Source organism: Sphaeramia orbicularis, chromosome 16 (genome assembly GCF_902148855.1).
Source record: "Sphaeramia orbicularis chromosome 16, fSphaOr1.1, whole genome shotgun sequence".
Lineage (NCBI taxonomy): Eukaryota > Metazoa > Chordata > Actinopteri > Kurtiformes > Apogonidae > Sphaeramia > Sphaeramia orbicularis.
Window position 1 is genome coordinate 25,496,286 of NC_043972.1, and position 24,494 is coordinate 25,520,779.

Genomic DNA, 24,494 nt, shown 5'->3' on the forward strand with positions numbered 1-24,494 from the left:
AGTGACTTTAAAGGAAAAGGGAGAATTGGGTCTGTGTCTGGACTACAAATAAAAACAAGCTTTTAATTAAGAAACGCTTTTAACTAAGAAATAATACAACTGTGCAACATTAATATAATAAAAGCATATACTATTGCACATGTGAAAGTCAGGTCGAAAGACAGTAAATGAATATTAGTAGCAAACACAGAACAAAATAAAATGTTGAGTTTGATAATAATAATAATAACACTAATGATAAAAAGAGTAATTCAATTAACAATACTTACCAACAACTAAGTACTGCATAATTACTGCAGTTAAAAGCGAAAAGGGAAATGATACTTTTGACGTTAAATGATAAAACCAAAATACAAAAAAAAAAATACAAAAAACCCACGATTCCTAACATATTTTAATTAGATCTAAAACTTCCACTTCATTTTAAAATTAGACATCATGCACATGGTGTCAGTGACGTATGCACTCATTCATTCTTTCTGCATGTCTGTACCTGGTCAGCTTTCTGGTGGAAGCTGGCAGACATTTCTAGCAGGGTACTGCGTTCATCCAGCGCTGCAGCGAAAGCCTTCCACTCCTGCTCCAGCTGGCCTGAGATCTGCTGGATCTGCTGAGAGGCATAGTGGCCTGACTCCAGAAGCCGGTTTCCAACTGACATGATCCGATTGATGTTCACATACACATTCTACAGTTAAGGAGAGACAGAGGCAAAAAGATACACTGTAAAAAAAATCCTGTTGTTTTTACAGAAAAAAACTGGCAGCTGTGGTTTCCAGAACAATACTTTAAAAAACACATCCAACTGTAAACATGTTTACGGAGTAACATGTAGATTTAACATTTTAAACATGTAGATTTAACTGGTAAATGGACTACACTAATTCAGTGCATTTTATACACCTTCATGGTGTCCAAAGCCACCAGGTCAATTTAGAGTTCAGTGTCTTACATGGACACTTTGACATATGGACAGTCTGAGCCAGGATTCGAACCACCAACCCTTTGGTTATGTGACGAGCTGCTCTACCAACTCTACCAACCCATTCATTTACAAATTTAAAATGTTAAATTGTTAAATGTTTATTTTTTTTTATAACTTTTTTATTAAAAAAACAAAAGAGCAAATGGGCCGTTATTTCAACATTATGGTCTTTGCAATTTAAACGGCACCACATTGTTTTTCAATTTACAGTTTTATTTTCTAAAAACAATAGAAATACATCATTTCTACATATAAATCTGGTTTTGTTCACATACTCTTCCTGTAGAAACTACAGCTACATTTGATTCAATCGTTAACACAAAAATCTTTTCAAATAAACAACTTTTTTTTGTATTGTCACTTACAGTTTTTTTATGATGCAATTTTACAACTTTTTGGTGTTAATTCTACAGTCATTTTTTACAGTGTACAGATTACATTTGTGTCATTTTTTTCCCCCAGTAGAACTCTTAATTCTTGGCATTTTTCATCTAATTCGTGTGACCTTTTATGGACAGACTGACAGATGTGTGCAGCTGTAAAACTTCAACAGTGGATAGAATCTAAAATTATGTAACCTGAGGCACAACTGATTAAAATAAACACACTTTTTTGGGCCTCCTGCTGTGATAAATTAACTGTCTACAAGGTGAAGTACTGTTGTTGGTTCATTTTGAGTGTAATGATGCATGAAGCTGATGGTTTTCAGCAACAAAGTCCCCAAACATTCAAGCCTAACTACAGCAACAAAAATTATATTAACCCCCGGTATCCTGTCCAGCAAGGCCCTTACTAAGCACCAAGTGTGCCTTTTTCGCACACTTGTGGAATAATGTCAAAAAACATTTTCATACAGTTTGTTTTTAATTCTTTTACACTTTTTTCTATTTCATCAACTTGAACAGTAAACAAAAATACCAAATACTCAATAACTGTCACATTTTTTTTAACCCTTTAAATGCCATGTTTGTAATGTAAACAAACCATTTTTTTGGATGCAAAAAACACAAAAAATGTAATTTTTTTCAGTATACTACATAAAAAGTGGATCACATATTATCTGATTTTTGCAACCTGGCATTTGTCAATGATTAACTCCAACATTGGTTAATCTGCATTATTATTTTTGGCGGTAGGTCAAATGTACAATAATACTAGCATCTGTCACCAAGTGTACGAAAAAGGCACACCTATAAATCAAACTATTAAATATTATATATGGATGTATTTTTCTGCTCTAATTTGATTTTATTTTTGTAAATCAAGGTCAGCCCTAATCGTACATATCAAATGGAAGAAATAGTGCGTTTTTAGGCACACTTGGGAGACAGACGCTAGTCTTGTAATTTTCTTTCGTTTACAATGTGCACATTTTAGTTGGTGTCCAGAATTTTAAAGATCATGCAAAAATGAACAACTTTTGAATTCTAACCTTATTTAAATTGTGAAAAATAATATGAAATTTTTTAACACGATGTGCAAAGTGTGCCTAAAAGATACCAGATACCGGAGGGTTAACATCCATGTTTAAGCCACGTTTCAGCAGAATGTTACAAAAAACACATACACCCTTGTCATACGTTACCCTCCCCCCCACTTCACAGACACATACAAGACATTAAGATGTCATTTACTTGCAGGCACAGTCCCATGTGAATAATGAAAAGCAACCCGTTTAGCTCTTAATCTTTCAGTCTTTTTTTTATATATGTGCTCCAAGCTGTTTTGTGTAGATAGGCATGGATCAGCAAACGCTAATTAACAACTGTTTTAAAAGCCTGTTATTATTCTATTCAATTACCGCTCCTGGAGCCTATTATGGTTCTTAGGCTGCTTTCTTCAGTCGCAGTGAAAGGAAAAATGAACCAAACTCCTGCTGCAGCTCGGGAAAAGTTATTCTTGCACACCAAATTATGAGTTTACACCAAAACTGCAAATGCTGGACACGTGCTTTGTTTTGTTTAAAGTGTGTTCAGAACTGGTGTAATCCTGTAATAAAAACGTCTACAAAACCCACGTTACAGGAAAAGCTATCTCAAGGTTACTCTAAGCCTTAACTGTGGTATTGTTCCACTGAAAACAGATTTTTTTTACATACACAAAAGATCCCCAGGAGAATGCTCATTTATCCTTCAGTGCACACACTCCGACACACACACACACACACATGCAACGGAGAGGTGTTGTAGGTGCAGCGAAGGGAGCTGCAGAGTCACAACTAATACGCCTGGGGCCTCTGAGCCATCTGCAGGTCATTATAAATTAGATTAAATAACAGAGCCTGGACTACTGAACACACTAGTTGGTAAAGACTTAATTTAAAACTGATGGAAGGAAAGGGAAGGGGATGGGTGTAAATACAGAGAAGGGGGAAGGGTCCGGGCCAACTCAAGAAGGAACAGAACACTATAAATGCTAAAAACAGTCTAAAGAGCAGGAAAACAAATACAGCATTAGTAGCGCAAAATTGGATTACAGTGTTGGATGATCAAAAACAGATACAGCTGGCTGTAACTAAAGGCATTTAACTCAGTGACTTACAGAAAAATAAACATCTTCTATTTTAGGTAAATGCGAGGCTATGTTCACTAAGTTAATGATTGTGCTTAGGTATTTATGTGTTGTATTGCATGTCCTTTACCTCCTGATTGGGCCCGCATGATATAGGGAAAATCCATAATGTGAAACAATATTATGATGATGAACAAACTAAGGAAGTAGTGGTCACCGTTTGACACAAATTAGTCTGAGGTCAGCTGAAGACTCGCTGAGGTGTCATTAGAAAGGTCATATGTGCTCATATATTGAGTGTGAAAGCATGGTGAGTGAAAACGGAATGTTTTTTCCATATTCACTGCAATTCAATGAACAAGGACCTTGACTCCAAAATGAAGCCGATACTCAAGAATCTTAAAGTTTAACCCTATAACGCCAAATGTATCATATTTGATACATGAGTTTTGAAGCCCTCTACATCAGGGGTCTCAAACTCATTTTAGTTCAGAGGCCACATTCATCCCAATTTGATCTCCTGTGGGCTGGACCAGTAAGATATTAACAGTGAAAAAAGTAAAATTACATTATGATCAGGTTTACATCTGTAAAGTTTCCTTAAAAATCTGAATAACATGAACAACTCGAATTGTCTGAAGTGCAATTTTAACAATATTCTGCCTTGGTTTATCAGTTTATCATTTAGACATGTGCATTACAATTGCACAAAACATTTAGTAACAGGCAGAATATTAGTAAAATAGCATTTACTTTTCTTAAGACATTTCCATTTGTTCAAATTTGTTCAGGTTAGTCACATTTTTTGTAAAAGTATAGTTTCATAATGTAAACATTTTTATGTAATTTTACTTTTTTTACACCAAAAAAACAAAGAGAAAATTTGGGGTTGTCATTATTTATAGGTTATTATGATAATATTTTACTGGTCTGACCCATTTGTAATCTAATTGGACTGTATGTATCTGTACATGGAACCTGAATTAAAAGGATTTGGACCCCACTGATTGTTCATATCTTCAGTGTAATTTTTGCATTTCACAAATTCATCCCGCGGTCCGGATTGGACCCTTTGGCAGGCCGGATTTGGTCCCCAGGCTGCATGTTTGACACCTGTGCTCTACATGATCAGTGTGATTTTTTTTTTTCTTGAAAAACCTGATGTATACAATTAGATACATGCAATACACAGATAATCCACCAGGGGGAGGAATTCATTTACCAGAGGCCTTTCCAATGACACTGCAAGATTAAATTAATGAGGAAGGAGGCAGAACTTTGCCAATTTTGAAAAGGAATTACCAATTTGTTAGATATGTTTGTGTTATATTATGTTTTTGTTTGTTCAAAAATAAGAGTCAAGCATTGAGACCCGATGTATCAAATATGATACAAAATTGAAACTCATACATGGAAATTCATATTTGAAAAAAAAAAAAAGTTTTTTTTGGTTTTTCAGAAGAATCAATAAAGGCTCCAGTTTCAAAGAACTGGAATTTTCTGTCAATGATTTAATGGTTCAGGCTTTACAGGGTTAATACCACTAACGGCCACTGGGGTTGGCTCCAAAAAGCCCTGCTTCTAGGAGACTAACAATAAAATTCTTTTGAAAAATAAAAAAAAAAGTATACAAAGTAATTCTGAGTAATATTGGATTAAAATGCAGGTTACAGTGATGATGGAAATATCATTTTTATGGATCAGCACTAAATGTACATTTACTTACTGTTACATGTTCTCAACTAGAGCTACAAATGATTTAAAAACATCTGAAAAGGATTTTAATGGTGAAAATCTATAGTGTCTTGTATTGTATCTAGTCCTTTCAGTATAATATCCTACCTATGTAAGATGCAATGTGTTTTTTTTCTTTTTTTCAGATGTTATATTGATGCTGACATTTGGATTACTTTCTGTGACATTTATAAGATTGTTAACTTGTGGCACTTGTCAATATTCATGTTCTATAGAACTAGAATTTGTACTTTTAATGTATTGTAACACTAATTTAAGGTAATCTACACTTTTCCTCATTATATAATTATATTTAATTCTGTGAGACTGACATTGCCAATGCCAATATCAATGACAAGAGCCGAGCTGATTTAGTGGCTAAAAATGTCCTATTTAGATCAAACCAACATTTTATATGTACTTCCTATATTGTCAACTTAACATGAAAAGCTACTTAGGTTTAGTAGGAAAACAAAATAAAGTTTATTTTTCTTGGTAGCTCTTCTCGGTTCAACTGGATTGGTTTAGCTCTTTTGAAAATGTTTCTTCTCTCATCCAAGAGACTTCTTCAGTTCTAATAACTGGTGGAGGAAACTGGACTCGAACTGAAGAAGTCTCTTGGATGAGAGACGAAATGTTTTCAAAAGAGCTAAACCAGTCCAGCTGAACTGAGAACTATGAAGAATGATGACCTGGGTAAATAAGAACCTACACAGACAAATTAAAGTTTAGCTTTAGAGCATTATTCTTGTGACAAACCATGTGAACCACAGCTGAAAATAACTCTGGAGTTTTCTTATCTTACTTTGGATTTTCACAGCATTATGTACTGGTGTTCACTGGAACTATTACCAATCTTTATTAAATATCTTCTGTATACAAATCATAGGCAAATTATCAAAATGCCTCACGCACTGTTCCAGTAACTACTTGTTACTGTATACTACTGGAACTACTGGTTGGTGTATTCAATATTTTCCATATGGTAACTATAGTTTCATCAATGTTCACTTTCATCATTAACCCTTTCATGCATGAATTATGAGAACCTGGGTCAAGTTGTTTTTTTTTCTTTTTTTGTTTTTAAATCTTTCTATTCCTCCTTAGGCATGAAAAAAAAAACAATACAATTGAGTTGCTTTTTTTTTCATGGATTTACAAAAATGTCCACTCAGCTACACCATGCATTATATTCTTGAAGCAAAGAAACAAGTATTTAAAACCCAGTATCAGAAAATGATAGGAAAACAATGAAATAAAAACATGTTTAATGCTGCTAATCTGATATTTTCCCCACATTTTAACATATTCTAATACTAGTTATTACTCACTTTGTGGAGATAATATGCAAAAAAATAACAATTAACAATTGATTTCCACTCAAGAACCAACCAAGAACAGCAAAGTTACAGTAATGGGATGAATTGCAGTTTATGAGATGATGTATAAGTGTCCACTGTGTTGGCTGATATGGAACTAAAACAACAAAACCCATGAAAATACAAGAGAACAGCTGGAGAATAACTGACCACTATGCATGAAAGGGTTAAAATAAGGAGTAGTATTAATATTAATATTAGCATCAGTATTATCTGATTCAAGATACATTGTTTGTAAAATAGTTCTGGATGAAAATGTTGAGGAGAATAGGAGGTGGAGCCTCTGATGTACAGCAGTCTAATTGGTGTTTTAAAGTCCCTCCTACTAAGTCCCTAATATACAGCTACGTAGCATAAGTATGGTCCTTATGCATAACAAAAAGTCACTTACAGAGACAAACTTTAACAATGGAGAGGTCAGAAACAACAGACAACACTGATGAAGCTTACATGGCAATGGATGCAGACCAATGGCCCAACGACAACAACGCTTATGCAACTGCAGATGAGCTTGATCTCGATTTAAGACAAATAGAGAACTCAAAACAAAGCGGAACAAGTTCTGAATCGAATGAACGGAAGAAAAACACATTGAGAAGAGACGCCGCTGCAGTGAACCGGCCAAGGACTCCGAACCCAAACCCACGTCCCACCATCCCACCTCGACCTGACAGATACATAACTATCAGAGCGCCTCCGAAGGGACAAAACAGAAGCCCAGCGATGACACAACCACCCCACTCAAGTAAGTTACAAACACGACGTTAAAAAGAGTACAAACTGACATACTGCAGGCAGATACACCATCTTACATCATTCTCCGCTTAAGCTCTCTCCAGGTACACTGTGATATTTCTTCTGGTGCTGTGCAGTCTGTTAATTGCGGTGATCTGTGCTCTGAGCGTCAACTGTGAGTCTGAACTTGTTATTTTCTTTAAACCTTTGAGAATTGGAATTGAACCATAAGTCGAGGAGTGGTGTGAAAAATACAGAAAAATGTGTACTGCATAGATGGAACTAATATAACATTGATTTTTGCTCCCTTGAAGAGTGTTTTGATTTTTCTTTTAGTTTAACACCCTCTTCACTTTTTTGATGTTAACTCTTCTTTTATTTTTACCCGATAGAGAGGCAAGGGGTATTGTTTTTGGTTTGGTTTGTTTGTTTCTTTGGTTGTTAACATTCTAGCAGCTAAACTATTGGTTGAATTCATACCAAATTGGGTTTATAGATTACCAGTGACCCAGAATAGATCTGATTACATTTTGGGAAAAGTAGGTCAAAGTTAAATTTTTTTATGAATTTTTGAAATCTTTTTTTTCCCCCCTCATTTATTTATAATGGGTGAAATTTCAAATGTCTGTAGCAGCAAAACTATTGATTGAATTCATTCCAAATTTGGTTTATAGATTGCCAGTGATCCGGAATATATGTCAATCTATTTTGGGAAAAGTAGGTTAAAGTTCATATTTTTAATGAATTTTTTTTTTTAATCTTTTTTTTTCCCCCCATTTACTTATAATGGGTGAAACTTCACATGTATGTAGCAGCAGAACTACTGGTTGAATTCACACCAAATTGGGTTTATGGATTGCCAGTGATCTAGAATAGAAGTGGTTAAATTTTGGGAAAAGTAGGTCAAAGTTCAAATTTTGTATGAATTTTAAAAATCTTTTTTCTTCTCCCATATACTTATAATGAGTAACATTTCAAATGTCTATAAAACATCAATTTTGTTTCAATTTACTTCAAACTTGGCACATATATATGGGGGCAGTTGATATACTGACATCAGCACATGCATAGACATGAAGACATCAGCTGGATTGATGCCAAAATAAGCTACAATATGTGTGATGGTTGGGGTTTGTTGTGCCTGGTACCACTTGCTAATGAAGTAATTGGAAGCCTTTTAAATGATCTGAAAAGCTATTCTGAAAATTTGGCTTTTACTATTATACCAAATACCATAAAGGGTCAAAACATTTGAAATCTCTCTGACGGGACATTTTAGAGACAATTTGACAGATTATTGTTGCTAAATGACCCACATTTTTACTTTTAAATTCATTTTTGCTTTAGTTGGACCATGAGGGATTATCCAAAATAAGGAGCTACTTCATACTGAAATAAATGTAGGAATGGCAATTAATTACAGTTCGGTCTCTGACGGGACATTACTGTGTTTTGGCCCTAAAATATTACATTATAATATATCAATTAGGCTACTAGGTGTTTGTGATAGGTTTGCAGGTTTGCATAATTTGCATTGAGTATAATAATGGCTGTTAGATGGTTAACTCATATTTGCATATACCATACCTGATTATTTTTCCCATGAACCATGATAAACATAAACATCTCCTTTTATAACAGATGGGATATTATCTAAGGATCACAATGAAGTACTTGAGAAAAAGCAAGACTTGACACAACAATAAGTGAGTCATCATCAAATAGGATTTACTGACAGCTTGCACAATGTACACAATTGTAAACACTGTACTATGAAACTGAACTTTTGTTTATCTTTATAGAAAATCTGAAATCCCTGTCACTGTCAAAATACTACATTTTTGACATACCACACGAAAACATGTCGGAGTTCAGTAAGGAACAGCTATTCATATTAAATTATGAAGTGCTTCAGGTGAGTATATGATTTGATGCTTTGTTTGTTTGTGTGTGAGAGTTAACATGTTCAAGTGTGCAGCACTGATGAAGTACAATAAAAAAAATAAAAAAAAACATACTAAGAATTAAAATGCTGTGTCATTCGCCTTCATTGCAGAAAAAGGAGGGCCAAAATTTCTGTCTGGGCAACGGTGAACAGAAAAACCACACTGACAGCAGAAGGTGTTTCTGGTACTGTATTTTGGGAGAAGTAGAAATTGTAAAGAATGGAGGAAGAACCATCAGAAACTGTTTTAGTGTTTTTAACATGTTCTTCTATTGTATTCTATTCTATTCTATTCTATTCTATGAACTCGACTCAAGATTAACACTATTCTTCCAAAAGACATGCTATCATTTGGTGTTATGATGATGGTGCTGGAAAGTGCTGTATAAACTGGTAAACAGGGCTGAGATCTGCTGACTGATAAAATTCACATTATTTTCATACTCATTAAAAACATTCAGACATGGCTTCTTTACAACTGAAAAGAACAATGAAACTACTTACATCAGGTTTTACTTTTAATTCGTCACATATCTGTATACCAATTTACCACTGTTAACTTACATCATAATTTAAATTATTAAAATAAAGATATTATTAAAGACAGATTGACTATATGAATTCCCTTGTACTGAAATGATCTCTAGTATTCACTGAACTACATGTTGTTTCACTGTATTTTTACTGTCCTGTAAATCTTCATAGACAGAAAAGTTTGCCTATAAACACACGCTCACACATATTGTTCATGAAGCCTGACACTTTGTATTTCCATTCAGCCGTGCAGGCAACAGGAAGGGGAAACTCAGCTTCCTGTGGAAGAATGGGTGGAGGGGGCGGTGGTCACATTGTACCCAGTCGTGTGTGTCTGTTTCTGCATTGTATACTACAGTTCCATCTGTCCTTTCTATTTTGGTGTTTGTTTGAGCTGGGCTGTCATGATGACACCCCCAAATGTGTATGGTTTCTTGAAAAAAATGCTAAATGTAACATAGAAATAAAGTCAGTTGTTTAAAAGATGGTGTCTAGGGACTGTGTGTTGTTTTTTTTTTTTTGTCCAAATAAGAGGTATTGTTTGTGAAGTCAATTTGAGTGTAAAGCAACTGGACATTCACAATTAACATTAATGGATCAAGCTTAGTTTAACGGTTTGTTTATGCTATGCTATTTTAGGGAAAAAAATACGTTAACTCATAAAGAGACATGAAATAAAAGACAATGTAGGTATACTGAACCTGGCCATTGTCTTAAAAACAGGAAGAAAATGCAAAAAATTAGTAATATGTTTGTATGAAGCAAAAGCATGTGGGGTTAAAGCAGTGTTTTTCAACCTTGGGGTCAGGATCGCATGTGGAGTCACCTGGAATTTAAATGGAGTGAGAAATTTCTAGTAATTGATAAAAATAAAAACTTACTAATAAAAAATATATGGTGAGTTGACAGAGACAATCCCAATACCTAACAGACATGACAAACTGTGAAGCTGAAACTGAAGCACTGTGGTACTGTTTATCTTTCAAATGTTCATTGTGGTCAGTTTCAGATGCTGCAGGTCTTTCATAATTCATAGTTTGAGTTATTGTTTGTTCAGTATTAATTGTCAGCCTTGTAAATCCAAGCTGGACTGACTGTACATATCCTGACCAAGGAAAATAAAATTCTCACTTTGTGCAGTAATCTACACCTGGCTTTTCTGCCTCCGTCCATAATAATATTCCTTATATAGACTAAATGTCCTCTAAAATTAACGTTTATTTGAAACAAAGTATAGCAAACTATTACATGATCAAAAACAAATTAATTTTAGCAAAAAAAAAAAAAATTCTCCATTTTGAATGTCTGGGGTCACCAGAAATTTGTGATGCTAAAATGGGGTCACGAGTCAAAAAAGGTCAGGAACCACTGGGTTAAAGGTTTTGTTGGGAACTGGCAGAGCACAGACACAGTGTAAAACCTGCAGAGCTGATACAATACAATGCTATCAGTGACGCATACTAATCAGCAGAAGTGGTTCGCAGTCTACACTGAGGTACAGCAGGGAGGCAGGGAGCGGGGCAGCAGAGGGCAGCACACAGCTATGGGAGGGGCAGGGAGGCAATATGGGTCAATTATGGGAACAGCACTGTGACAAGACATGACAGAGCAGGGCAGAATAAAGGCAGAGTGGAAAACAGCTGAATAATACGAGAGAGACAGAAAATATCAGTCCACTGCGAGACAAGAGCCCAAGGGAAAGAAGAGTTTGTGACAAAGGATGCGAACAGAAAGAGGTGCTTCCTTTGTGTGTGTGTATGTGTGTGTGTATGTGTGTGTGTGTGTGTGTGGCAGGAGACATTAGCCTGTTATGGTGAATGACAGTAATGATGATCGTTTGTGATTGTATCGCCCGTGAGTGTGTGTCTGTGCACATGTGAGTGTGTGTAGACAGTATCTCACCATGCAGTTCATAGCGAAGTGATTGTGCTGGGTCTGCAGCTCGACGGCGTGCTGGTGGTTCCCCCCGATCTCCGTGTAACTGGTGAGGAAAAGCCCCTTGTTGTGCATGATCCAGTCGAACATCTACGAACACAAAGTCAAACATAAATACGTGACTTTGCACACTAGACAAAAAAAGGGTCTTTCCATCCCGTGCAAATGCAGGGAGCATAAAAATGGGCCTTTTTTGTTTGGTGTTTGTAATTAACCAAACCCTTTCATTTCCCAACATCGCTCTCTGTGACGTCAAGTCATCTTCAAGCTCCTCTGTAATAAGTTCGAACAAAAGAACACAGTCTGTTTGAGAGGATGTGTGTGGCGTCCATTGTGCTTTACCCTTTATTTATGTGTGTGTTCTTTAAGTGTGGCTATACATGTCTACATGTGTGGAAAAGGTATGTTTAATTACAGTTCTGGCAGGTTTCCACAGCAGGCGTCATTGTTTGCCTCCAGCAACACCACACAGGCACGCAACATCACGCTCTACAGAAACACTGAAGACTTAAAGCAGAGTCGCATGCACTTCAAATATTTCATGATACTATGTAGGATATAAAATAGGGCTTTAAACGTCCAAGGAATGTCAGGTATGCACAAATTATTTAAAAAATTATATCCTTGGGCAGCCAAAAACAATTAGTCAATATTCAACAAGAATTCATGTCATATGTGCATTATGCATAATCTCCTGTTAACACAGGTTAGTTGAATTACTGCACCAGTGTATCTCATCTGTTAAGCTATACATAGAGCCATAATAATCTAGGTGGGGATCATAGGGATGAAAGCTGATCTGATGACTCGAATTATGGATTAATGTAATGTTTTCAAATACTAAAGCTGGGATGCATGCATGCTTATGCATTAAATTAGCTTCTTAGCAGCTTAAAATGTCTGTTTGTATAAAGAAATAAATGCAGTATTGGTGGGTATTAACACACAGCACAAAGGTGAAGGGGAGGGTGTGACTGAGCTTGACCTAATAAACAGATTAAGTTACCATGTAGATGTAAAGCAGATTTAGAAGGAATAGTATAGAACAGAAGAGAACAGAAGAGAACACAATAGAATAGAATAGAATAGAATAGAATAGAATAGAATAGAATAGAATAGAATAGAATAGAATAGCTCTGTTACCTTTTCTGCATCTTGCTCAAACAGGCGCAGCTGGAAGCATTGGTCCAACTTTAACTTCCTCATGTGCCACAACTGCTGCAGATTCTGCCGTGTCCCATGCAGTTTATCCAGCAAACCCGTAACTTTGGCCACTAGGTTGTGTGCGTCTGCATGCACATGAAACCCATGATGGTGGTCGTTAGAATCTCCACTAGCTCCACCAGTGCGATTACTATACCCAGTGTCACCCCCAACACCGACAGTTTGTGACTGTAGCCTTTGGAGCAGCCTTCGGCCTTGTGCATCAAGTTCTTCCACTGAAGCCTTTGTAGCTCTTTTCTTTAGTGCAGCATGTTCTTCCATGAGTCTCCGGGCCCCTTCCAGGTCACGGGGCAGATCCCGCTGGGACAGCGTTTCCTGAAGCTCCTCGAGGCGTGCCAGAGCACGTGCAGCATCACTGGCGAACGTCTCAAAGGAGAGTCGCACCTGAAACAAGTAAAAAGTGACCTTTATTTTACAAAGTGTTTATTTTGTTTTACTGAGATAATGACATATTGCTTGTTTTATATATTATTCATATTCATATCACAGTGTATTTTCAATCCAATAGCAATGTCCTACTGTGCTCAAATGGTTTGAACCTTTGAGCATTTTATGAAAAAGAAATGAGCAAAAAAACAAAGACTTTGAGCCAAACCTCAATCCAGTCATCATGGTTGTATTCTAAACTGCCCTCGAAGTCAGCTGTGAGCTGGGATGGGTCCACGATCTTGGACAAACCCTCTAAAGAGACCATCACCGTCTGGAGACAGACACAGTAATTATTTTTAAAAAAAGGACAATTCAAAAGAAAAGAAATGTTCATACAAACAGATAAAGACAGAGTTAAAGACCACTGGAATTTAATAAGGCTTATAGTTCCAAACTATCATCATATTCCAAACTAATCAAATCTTAACTTGTTAAAAGTTATTTCCCACCGGTAAACCTAGATCATGAAAAGAATGTGCAGAGTTAGTGGCTCCACATGTCGACTGTTTAAATAAGTGGGGTGGCCAACAAAACTAAACATTCCAGAGTAGCATTTGTGTTATCATTAGTAAGTTGGGAATACAGACAGATATAAACTCTTAAGACGTAAAAACAGAAACTTCTGGTTCACTCCCACCAAAGACAAACAAGAGTGTCCATTTATGACTTTTTATCAAATGTAAATGGAACCTGAATTTACATTTGCAGTCACAATAAATGTCAGAATACCCTCATATCAAACAAGGTTTTAAATGGAAAAACCAACTGTCTTCCAATGAATGGGTGAATTATTCCTCATAATTTGACTCATGCACTCATGTTGTCTTCCCAAACTGGTGTATTTGTTAACTATACATTCACAGAAGTTGCTGTGAAAAGCGTACAGTAACAGAAGGAGTAAAAGCCATCATCCTGACACTGCTGGATGTTTTGCAAACACATACCAGTTGATCTAATGAGGTCAAACCTGTGACTTATTTGTCAACAGCTTGTCCTGTCAACATAAAAAGTGGTTTGTTTAAACCCAACTAAGTACTGTTGGGATGAAATGCATCGCCATGTCCTATATATGCTGTTTCCATAGTAACTGGGTCAGGACTAAATATACCAGCAGCACATGCCCACACGGGACAGAACAGGACCACTGTCACCGAGCAGCAGTCCAATTAGAGCTGATAAATTAAGACCATGGGCTATGTTCAACTATCCAAAAGATTACAACAAATGGTTCATTTTGGAATATATTGGCATAATGAGCGCTATTGAATAGGCAATTCATCTAGACATAAATAGGACAAATAACACTGATGACGCCTCCTATTGACTAAAAATAAATCCAAATTCTCATTTGTACCACTAACTACTCAATTCTTAGAGATGCACCACCTGTTTAATCTATTGTGAAATATTTTCTTAGAATTCTATTAACTGGCTTTTCTGATTGTGAAAATAAACATGTTTCCCAGATTTTCCAAGTTTCTATCAATTTGACTTTTTAGGTATGCATAATAAAACTACAAGCTTCACAAAAATGACAATGCTAGATATAAATTCAACCTTTTTTTTTTTTTTTCATTTAGTAGAATTAAAACATTAAATCACTCACCTCAAATTCAAACTTGGAGCTACCGAAGTTGGTCCTCTGCTTTTGCCAGAAGTTGTCCGGCTTGATGATGAGGGCGACGTGGATGCAAGAAGGAAAGGACTCCTGAAGTATCTTTAGCAGAGGTTTAATGCTGTCCCACTTAGAACCACGCATGTCCACAATGACTGTGAAGCCATGTCTCGCCACCTCCTCACTGCAGAAAACGTAAATAAAGAGGTCAAATCGCACGATGAAGAATACCTGCAGGGAGCTGTTAGTTATTTAAATAATGACCATGAACATCTACATAACAAAAGTGATTTGAGTGTGTGTGTGTGTGTGTGTGCGAGAAAGAGAGAAAACAATCAGAATCAAAATGCAGAATAAAAGGACAGAAAGTAGCATAACAAGAAAGATTAGATGTTAAAATAAACAAAAATGTACAAGATATAACTGTAAAGAAAAATTTACTAAAGAGAAAAGATCCCGTGCAAATCTCCAAAGCATCTGGGGAAAAAATGGTTAAAACATTCAACCGATGAAATTTCCACTGCTGCTTACCAGGAGTCCTGCTGTATAAGTCCATAAAAGGTTGTTAAAGGCTTTAATCTGAATGTGTCTAGCTAGGAGACAGAAACAGACGCAGGCCCTCCTGCTCTAACTCACTCTGACCTCACTCTCTGAAAACAGATCGGCAGCCAAATGGATAGAGGAAAAACACAGTGGAGAGGAGGGAGAGAGAGAGAGAGAGAGAGAGAGAGAGAGAGAGGGAGAGAGAAAAAGCCGAGAACAAGAAATCTTCAGATAGAGGAGGGGGAAACAAAGCTGAGGACCAGAAGCCGACCTCCTTCTGAGTTAGTGACACTCGATTTCTTCTTAGTAAAAAAAATTGGATGGATGGTCGCCTTTGGCACATCTTTTCATCCTCTCTAGAGTCACCTCTTGACACAGCGATAGAGTTGAGCATTTTCCAAAACTGTATTCACTTAACCCACACAGACCCAGAGCTACTTTTGTGTCAGTTCCCAAATGAATTAACCTTTCTTAAGTGATTTGTCACAGTTTACTCTGTATTTTGCATTTTTAAAGTGAGAATCATGTATTTTCCTATATTTAATTTACTGATAATGTACATGTTCCTAAAAGTTCTGATTAAAATTGATGGTTATTATATGAGAAACTGAAAAAACTGAAGAAAATTAGGACTAATGGCCCTGTAGCTTACCGGCCAAATTAAAAGCTTTGGGAAATGTATCCAGATGCCATTTATTATCACCCACCTATGTGTATTTATTGTATTACAAAAATAGCCCATGTTTTGGTCATATTCCAATCAGATCTGTAAAAAATTGAAATTCCAACTTTTATTGTATCAATCCACTTCCCATCTATTATAATGGGAAAATTTTTCAAAGTCACACCAAATCCAGAATCAGATCTGGACGGAAATAATTTCAATACCTTGTGTAGACATCATCATACAGAAGCTGTATACCAAGTTTGAAGTCAATCAGAACTGGAGTTTGGGAGAAAAAGACGATTGAAATTTTTTCCCCATAAGAGCCCATGTTAAATTTTCCATAAGTTCCCGGATCCAGAAGATGATCCTGATCAGCATGTGGCCATTATGTTTTGGTCATCTCCCCATCAGGGCTGGACTGTAGAAATTTACACTGGATATCATTTATATTTACTGAGTTATTGCATCGATCCACTTCCTATCTCTTATAATGGGGAAATTTTTCAAAGTCGCACCAAATCCAGAATCAGATCCAGATCCAAATAATTTCACCAACTTTTGTTGACATCATCATAAAGAAGCTGTATACCAAGTCTGAAGTCAATCGTAATTATAGTTTCGGAGAAGAAGACGATTGAAATTTTTGTAACAGACGACAGACGACGGACGACAGATGACGCCGACGCTGACGGACGCCGCATGACGACAAAAGCTTACGGCCTGTCAGTTGGTAAGCTAAAAATTTACTTTTTCTGCAAAATATATCATTAACTGAAAAAAAATAAGTGTCCTCATCCACTGTCATTGACCCAACTCCATGGGTTTTACTGGTGAATCAATGTTGTAGAAGATGACGGTGTTTCCACGTTCACTACGGATCCTCTGAACGTCCAAATGGGTCATATCTGATAACCATGAAAAGATGACAAACTGTATTTTTACATGAATTATTTACATGTACTGACATTTTAAATCACTAGATGGTTTTGGTCGCTGGTGGATGTTTGGGTCTTTATGGGTTAAGTGAGTTACATACTGAAGTTCACATCGGTATAACATACCACTGTTCAATTTGACAATGCATCATGGTAGTAGAAATGTTTAGAATCAGAATCAGAATTTATTTGTCATATCATATGTGCACAGCAGTACAAGATTAAAAGCTAAACCTTAAAGTGCGACCACATAAAACAATAAAAAGCAACAATGGACAATTAAAGTGCGACCACATAAAACAAGTGCCAGACCAACTATAAGAAAACATTTATCATTTCATATTATTGTATGTTTGTGCTTTGTGTTCCTCCATGTGGTGCAGACATAAAGCAACATAAAAAAACCATGGAGGAAGAGCACATGTAAAGTAGAACAGAGTAATAGTTGGCCCTCATTGATTTTTCAGTACAGAGCAGTGCAAACCAGGGCCAGTGGCTGTTATACAATCTAATAAAATACATCAATTCAATATTAACAAATAGAGACAAAAGAATAAAAAAGACCACTTTCTGGACTTAAATTAACATTTATGTGTACTATTATGCATTAACATCGATCAGTGACATTGTTCTTGCAGCGCAGCAGACAAAGACTGCAAATGTGTCTGCTTTCATCTTGAATTGAATTGAATTGAAATGAATTGAAATGAATTGCCCCATAATTGCAAAAATTACACACACCATGACAGAAGATTTTGGCCATAATTGCTCACCCTATGTCTAAGTATGACAGACACCACCTGCTTTTGAAAAAAAATGTGCAGAGGCCATCACTGGTTTCATACGCAGCATAAAATGGATTCATTGAGTCTGCAGACGGTAATATCATACTAGTAGAGGAAAGTATACAAGTGTCTGGTAATAATAGCAATAATTAAACAGAAATTGAGACAGGACCACTTCATTCTCATCACAGAACCAATTCAAAGAGTTTTGAAGAAACACAATTCAATTTAATCAAGTCACAACTGATTGAAATTACTTCGACTTTCAACAAGTTCTTTACTATTTATGAAAAGAAATGAAATAAAAAATAAACAAGTGGTGCCAGGCACAACAATGTATTGTAGCTTATTTTGGCATCAGTCCAGCTGATGTCATCATGTCTATGCATGCGGTGATGTCAGCATATCATTTGCCTCTATATATGTGCCAAGTTTGAAGTAAATTGAAACAAAACTGATGTTTTTTATAGACATTTCAATTTTCGCCCATTATAAGTAAATTGGAAAAAATATTGTAAAAATTCATTAAAAAATTTTTTTGAACTTTGACCTACTTTTCTCAACATGTAATGACATTTATTGTGGGTCACTGGTAATCTATAAAACCCAATTTGGTATGAAGTCAACAGATAGTTTTGCTGCTGCAGAGATGTGGAATTTCTCCCATTATAAGTAAATGGAAAAAAAATTTTTTTTAAAAATTCATAAAAAATCTGAACTATGACCTACTTTTCCCAAAATTTAATGACATCTATTAGGGGTCACTGGCAATCTATAAACCCAATTTGGTATGAATTCAACCAATAGTTTTGCTGCTACAGACATGTGAACTTTCACCCATTATAAGTAAATGGGAAATTTTTTTTTTTTTTTAAATCCATAAAAAAATCTGAACTTTGACCTACTTTTCCCAAAATTTAATGACATCTGTTAGGGGTCACTGGCAATCTATAAAACCCAATTTGGTATGAATTCAACCAATAGTTTTGCTGCTACAGACATGTGGAATTCCTCCCATTATAAGTAAATGAGAAAAAAAATAAAAAAAATAAAAAATTCATAAAAAATCTGAACTTTGACCTACTTTTCCCAAAATTTAGTGACATCTATTAGGGGTCACTGGCAATCTATAAAACCCAATTTGGTATGAATTCGACCAATAGTTTTGCTACTACAGACATGTGGAATTTCTCCCATTATAAGTAAATGGGAAGAAAAAAATAAATTAATTTAAAAATTCATAAAAAATCTGAACTTTGACCTACTTTTCACAAAATTTAGTGACATCTATTAGGGGTCACTGGCAATCTATAATCTATATAGTTTTGTTGCTAGAGTGTTAACAAACAAGCAAACAAACAAACAAACCAAACCAAAAACAATACCCCTTGGGGGTAGAAGACAAGCTTTGCACTGAATTTCTATTATTTGGTGCTGACATATTTTTTTCCCCAACTCCTAATGGCTCAATTTTTACTTATTACAACTTAATATTACTTTAGTAGTGTAGATAACAGGCTTTTAAATATTCTTGCAGGGTGTAAATTCTCCTCTTCCTTCAAGACTAATAAAAAAAAGTTGTTACCATAGTGATAACGACATCTGTAAATTTGAGATTACACTTACATTGTCATACGCTCCCTAATTTTTCTTACTTGTTTGTTTGGTGAAGTAACAGTCAAACCAGTTACAACACAGTTTTAATGTGAATACTGGGTACACATGATCATATACATGGTACCACCTCCACCTACTTTGAGCCAGGAAGAATCTTGAAATCACAGGGGAGATGAAAACAGTCTAGAACACAGGGTACAGGCTTCTCCTCCAAGCTAATCACAACTGACTGCAAACAATTCAGCCCGGAGCAAAGTCTTAGAATCAGAGGGAAAAGTTGTCCTACACCTGAAAATCAGCTGGCACAGACACAGCCCAAAAACAACTGGGTAAGAACATCCTGTTTTTAGACACTCGCCCTTACAGCAACATGATAAACAGTGAAACGAGGGAGGAAAAAATATCTGAAAATACATTGATTATTGAATTATTCCTGGCACACCCTCTAACCAGACATCAGCAGCAGCGGAAATAGATAAGTGTGTGTTCATGAGAAGTTTGGTGTAGTTTTATCGAAATAAGAGTATTTAGATAGAACTACTATTCACCCAGAGAGTGACTAGATGCCCCCCCCCCCCCCCCCCCCCCCCCCCCCCCCCAGCTGGTTTTGATTACCTATTTTAATCCTATTTATTTTATTGTAAATCCAGCAGTGGTCTTTTTGGTTTGTTTGTTTTGTTTTGTTTTTTGTTTTGTTTTTTTTTGGTTTTTCTGTTTCTTTTCCTTCTGTGTTCGTGTTTTGTTCTATCTTTTCTTTCAAGGTGGGTGGGAGGCAAAGAAAATTATTCACTGTAAGAAAAAAAGAACAGCCCAAAAAATCATCTACTATAAGAAAAAAAAAAATCATCCACCTTCTCAATTCAGGGGGCGCTGTTTCCCCAAAAGGTCTCTTGTTTTAAAATTAAGGCCACTACAAAAAATAAAAGCATAGGTTGAAAAATTTCAAGGTCTTCAGCCCTTAATTGAAAAGATGGATGATGGTGTTTTTTTGTCTTATAGTGATAATTTTTTTTGGCTGTTCTCTTTTTTTCTTATAGTGGATAATTTTTTGGGCTGTTCTCTTTTTTTCTTATAGTGGATAATTTTTTGGGCTGTTTTCTTTTTTTCTTACAGTGGATATTTTTTTGGGCCAGTGGATAATTTTTTGGATTGTTCTCTTTTTTCCTATAGTGGATACTTTTTTGGACTGTTCTCTTTTTTTCTTACAGTGGATAGTTTTCTGGGCCAGTGGATATTTTTTTGGACTGTTCTCTTTTTTTCTTATAGTGAATAATTTTTTGGGCTGTTCTCTTTTTTTCTTATAGTGGATAATTTTTGGGACTGTTCTCTTTTTTTTTCTTATAGTGGATAATTTTGGGGGCTGTTCCCTTTTTTTTCTTATAGTGGATAATTTTTTGGACTGTTCTCTTTTTTTCTTATAGTGGATAATTTTTGGGGCTGTTCTCTTTTTTTCTTATAGTGGATAATTTTTGGGGCTGTTCTCTTTTCTTTTCTTATATGAATAATTTTTTTTGGGCTGTTGCACCTCTGGACCACTGCAATTTTGCCTTAATGTCAGTCAAAATCATGCATTTTGATGGCTGGTTCATTCATAGAAGCCATTTGAGTTAGATTGAAATTGCTACTTTCAGGTTACATTGTATAGAGACAACTGTCTATTATCTTTAACTGGAACACAGGGAAATATTGTACATGTTAGATATAGCCATGTGTGCACGAAAATCCAATAAAAAGATTTAAAAAAAAAAAAAAAAAAGAAAAGTTTGGCAAAAGACGTGAGCGACTAGTAGCTTCAGCTTCAGAGTAAGGAGGGAATCAAAGAAATGAAAGAGGGGAAGGAGCAGAGTCTTGACAGAGAATCCAAAATAAAACCATCCCGGCTCAGTGTAGCCTCCAGCTATACCTCAGTATTCGTCAAATCAAAACAAGGTTGGAGAGTCAGCAGAGGAGGGGTCTGTGTCAAATTAAACCTAGATCAGGACGAGGGTCTATGAGGGTCTGTGAGAGTATGAGTATGAAAAATGTGTGTGTAGGAATGTTTGTGCATGCATTCCTCACCTGGGAATAGTGGCCAGGTAGGCTATGAGTCTGCGCAGGTCTTCAGGTCGTATTCTGTCATGGTTGCTTCGTGCTGGAAAGGTGAGAACAGGGCCTCCACGTCTGTCTCTGCCACCTGTAAGCAGAAATCAAATAATTAAACAATAGCTATTTGCCATGTAAATACTCCTGGTTATACTGCAGCACGGAGGAAGATAAGTAAACACACAGAAGGAGGGATAGAACACAACCCAAAACATTTCAAAGCGAGTCCTATGAGATCACTGCAGCCAATTTGTACGGCTGCCATCTGTAGATACGTCTGTACTTAGTCATGACTGAGGAGTCAGGGGTCAAATTATGCTCGTGATGACAGGACCGGTTATTACCCTTTCAGTCAAGATGCATTAAGTAACAACACTGGCTATGAATGTGCATGCAGAAAAACACCCTCCCAATCTGGCTTGCAATTACAGCAATGTGTATGCAGTTAACACTAATGAGGTAAAGGTCAGGTCAGCACTACCATGAGTGGACGTAAATAACGCTGCAAGTTATCATGAGGCAGAGCGCAACAAACAAGGAAAGGATATATCGAAGCCAATAAGTTCTAACATTGAGTGTGTGTTTCCATTTAACCCATAAAGACCCAGAGCTACTTTTGTGGCAGTTCCCAAATGAATTTTTCTGTGGATTTAACTTTTCTTAAGTGGTTTATCACCATTTATTATAATATTATCATCTGTATTTTGTACAGTGGCCTAGAGGTGCAACAGCCCAAAATATTATCCACTAGCCCAAAAAAGTATCCACTATAAGAAAAAAAAGAGAACAGCCCAAAAAATTATTCACTATAAGAAAAAAGAGAAGAGCCCAAAAAATTACTCACTATAAGAAAAAAAGGAGAACAGCCCAAAAAATGTATTCACTATAAGAAAAAACAGACAACAGCCCAAAAAATGATTCACTATAAGAAGAAAAGAACAGCCCAAAAAAGTATCCACTATAAGAAAAAAAAGAGAACAGCCCAAAAAATTATTCACTATAAGAAAAAAGAGAAGAGCCCAAAAAATTATTCACTATAAGAAAAAAAGGAGAACAGCCCAAAAAATGTATTCATTATAAGAAAAAACAGACAACAGCCCAAAAAATGATTCACTATAAGAAGAAAAGAACAGCCCATAAAATTATCCACTATAAGAAAAAAAAATGAGAACGTCCCAAAAAACTATTCACTATAAGAAAAAAAGGAGAACAGCCCAAAAAAATTATCCACAATAAGAAAAAAAAAAAAAAGAACAGCCAAAAAAGTATCCACTATAAGAAAAAAGAGAACAGCCCAAAAAATTATCCACTAAAAGAAAAGGAAAAAAAAAAAAAAAAAAACAGCCCAAAAAAATCATCCACTATAAGAAAAATAAAAATCATCCACCTTTTCAATTCAGGGGGTGCTGTTTACACAGAAAGGTCTCTTGCTTTAAAATTAAGGCCACTACAAAAAATAAAAGCATAGGCTGAAAATGTTTAAGGCCTTCAGCCCTTAATTCAAAAGGTGGACAATATTTTTTTGTTTTTCTTATAGTGGATACTTTTTTGGACTGTTCTCTTTTTTTTTTCTTACAGCGGATAATTTTTTGGACTAATGAATAATTTTTTGGGCTGTTCTCTTTTTTCTTATAGTGAATAATTTTTTGGGCTGTTCTCTTTTTTTTCTTACAGTGGATAATTTTTTGGGGTAGTGGATAATTTTTGGACTTTTCTCTTTTTTTCTTATAGTGGATAATTTTTTGGACTCTTCCCTTTTTTTTCTTATATGGATCATTTTTTTGGGCTGTTGCACCTCTGGGCCACCATAATTTTGCCTTCCTCTCAGTCAAAATCATGCATTTTGTTTATATTTAATTCACTGATCATGCAGATGTTCATAAAACTTCAGACTGAAGTTGAAAATCAGGGAAAACAGAAGAAAAAGTGTATTTTTCAGTCCTGTCTCTCATTAACTGAACATAAACCCAGTGTGTCCATCCACTGTCACTGATCCAACTCCATGAGTTTTACTGGTGAATCAATGTTGTAGAAGATGATGCCGTTTCCATGGTAACTACAGAGCCTCTGAGCATCCAAATGGGTCATATCTGATGACCATGAAAAGACAAATAACTGTATTTTACACCAATTACTGACGTGGATTGATAGGATTAGTGGTTGAGAATTGATTAAACATTTTATATCAGTAGATGATTTGGGGTCTTTATGGGTTAATATCATCAAGTGCAAAGACTATTTCTAATTTTGTAGTTATTGTGTTATTTGTTTTTCATTATCTAACTCAGAACTGTATGGTTTAAGAAATATGACATCACCAGATAAGAAATAAAAATAATAGTTTGTTATCAGATCAGTCAGAATCAGAATACTTTATTAATCCCAGGAGGAATTTTGGGGATTTCACAGTCACTCAAGTATAATACAAAGTAGCAGGAAAGAAATTATCGCTATAAAAACAAACCAAAAAAAAAAAAAAAATCACATACACAAATATGTTCAAGACGATATATTATCCATTCATGTTTACCAAGTTAATGACTTGGGAAATCTGGAAACACTTTGTTTTCACAGCAGTTTCCTCTACCAACAGCGTCATTTAAAAAGACCAAACATATGATACAAATCTGAGAGTTTTAACGACTACAGTATTAATATTATCAATAATATAAAGTGTACACATCTGACCTGAGAGAAAGGCAACCTTCTCCTTGAGTATGGGAAGAACATCTATCGCCTTCATGTCCTCATTGCGATGAAACCCTGAAAAACAGAGAGAAACAGGAGGTCAACAAGGAAGTGGGGTGGAAACACAGATCCATAAACAACTGCAGGAAATCAA

At 35.7% G+C, this 24,494-nt stretch overlaps 1 protein-coding gene and 1 long non-coding RNA gene across 2 annotated transcripts in view; one reads left to right on the forward strand and one right to left on the reverse strand.

The window, feature by feature from the left end:
* LOC115436406 (triple functional domain protein) overlaps positions 1–24,494 on the reverse strand; it is a 219,124-nt gene that overhangs the window by 112,869 nt on the left and 81,761 nt on the right. Inside the window, 7 exon segments of the mRNA XM_075353522.1 lie at positions 494–685; positions 11,723–11,845; positions 12,899–13,363; positions 13,575–13,679; positions 15,015–15,207; positions 21,629–21,743; positions 24,341–24,415. Coding sequence (XP_075209637.1) covers positions 494–685; positions 11,723–11,845; positions 12,899–13,363; positions 13,575–13,679; positions 15,015–15,207; positions 21,629–21,743; positions 24,341–24,415 — 1,268 coding nt within the window.
* On the forward strand, positions 7,072–9,249 carry LOC115436407 (uncharacterized). Its single transcript, XR_003937811.1, has 4 exons — positions 7,072–7,351; positions 7,436–7,516; positions 8,983–9,047; positions 9,144–9,249. It is a non-coding gene; the product is annotated as an uncharacterized LOC115436407 (long non-coding RNA).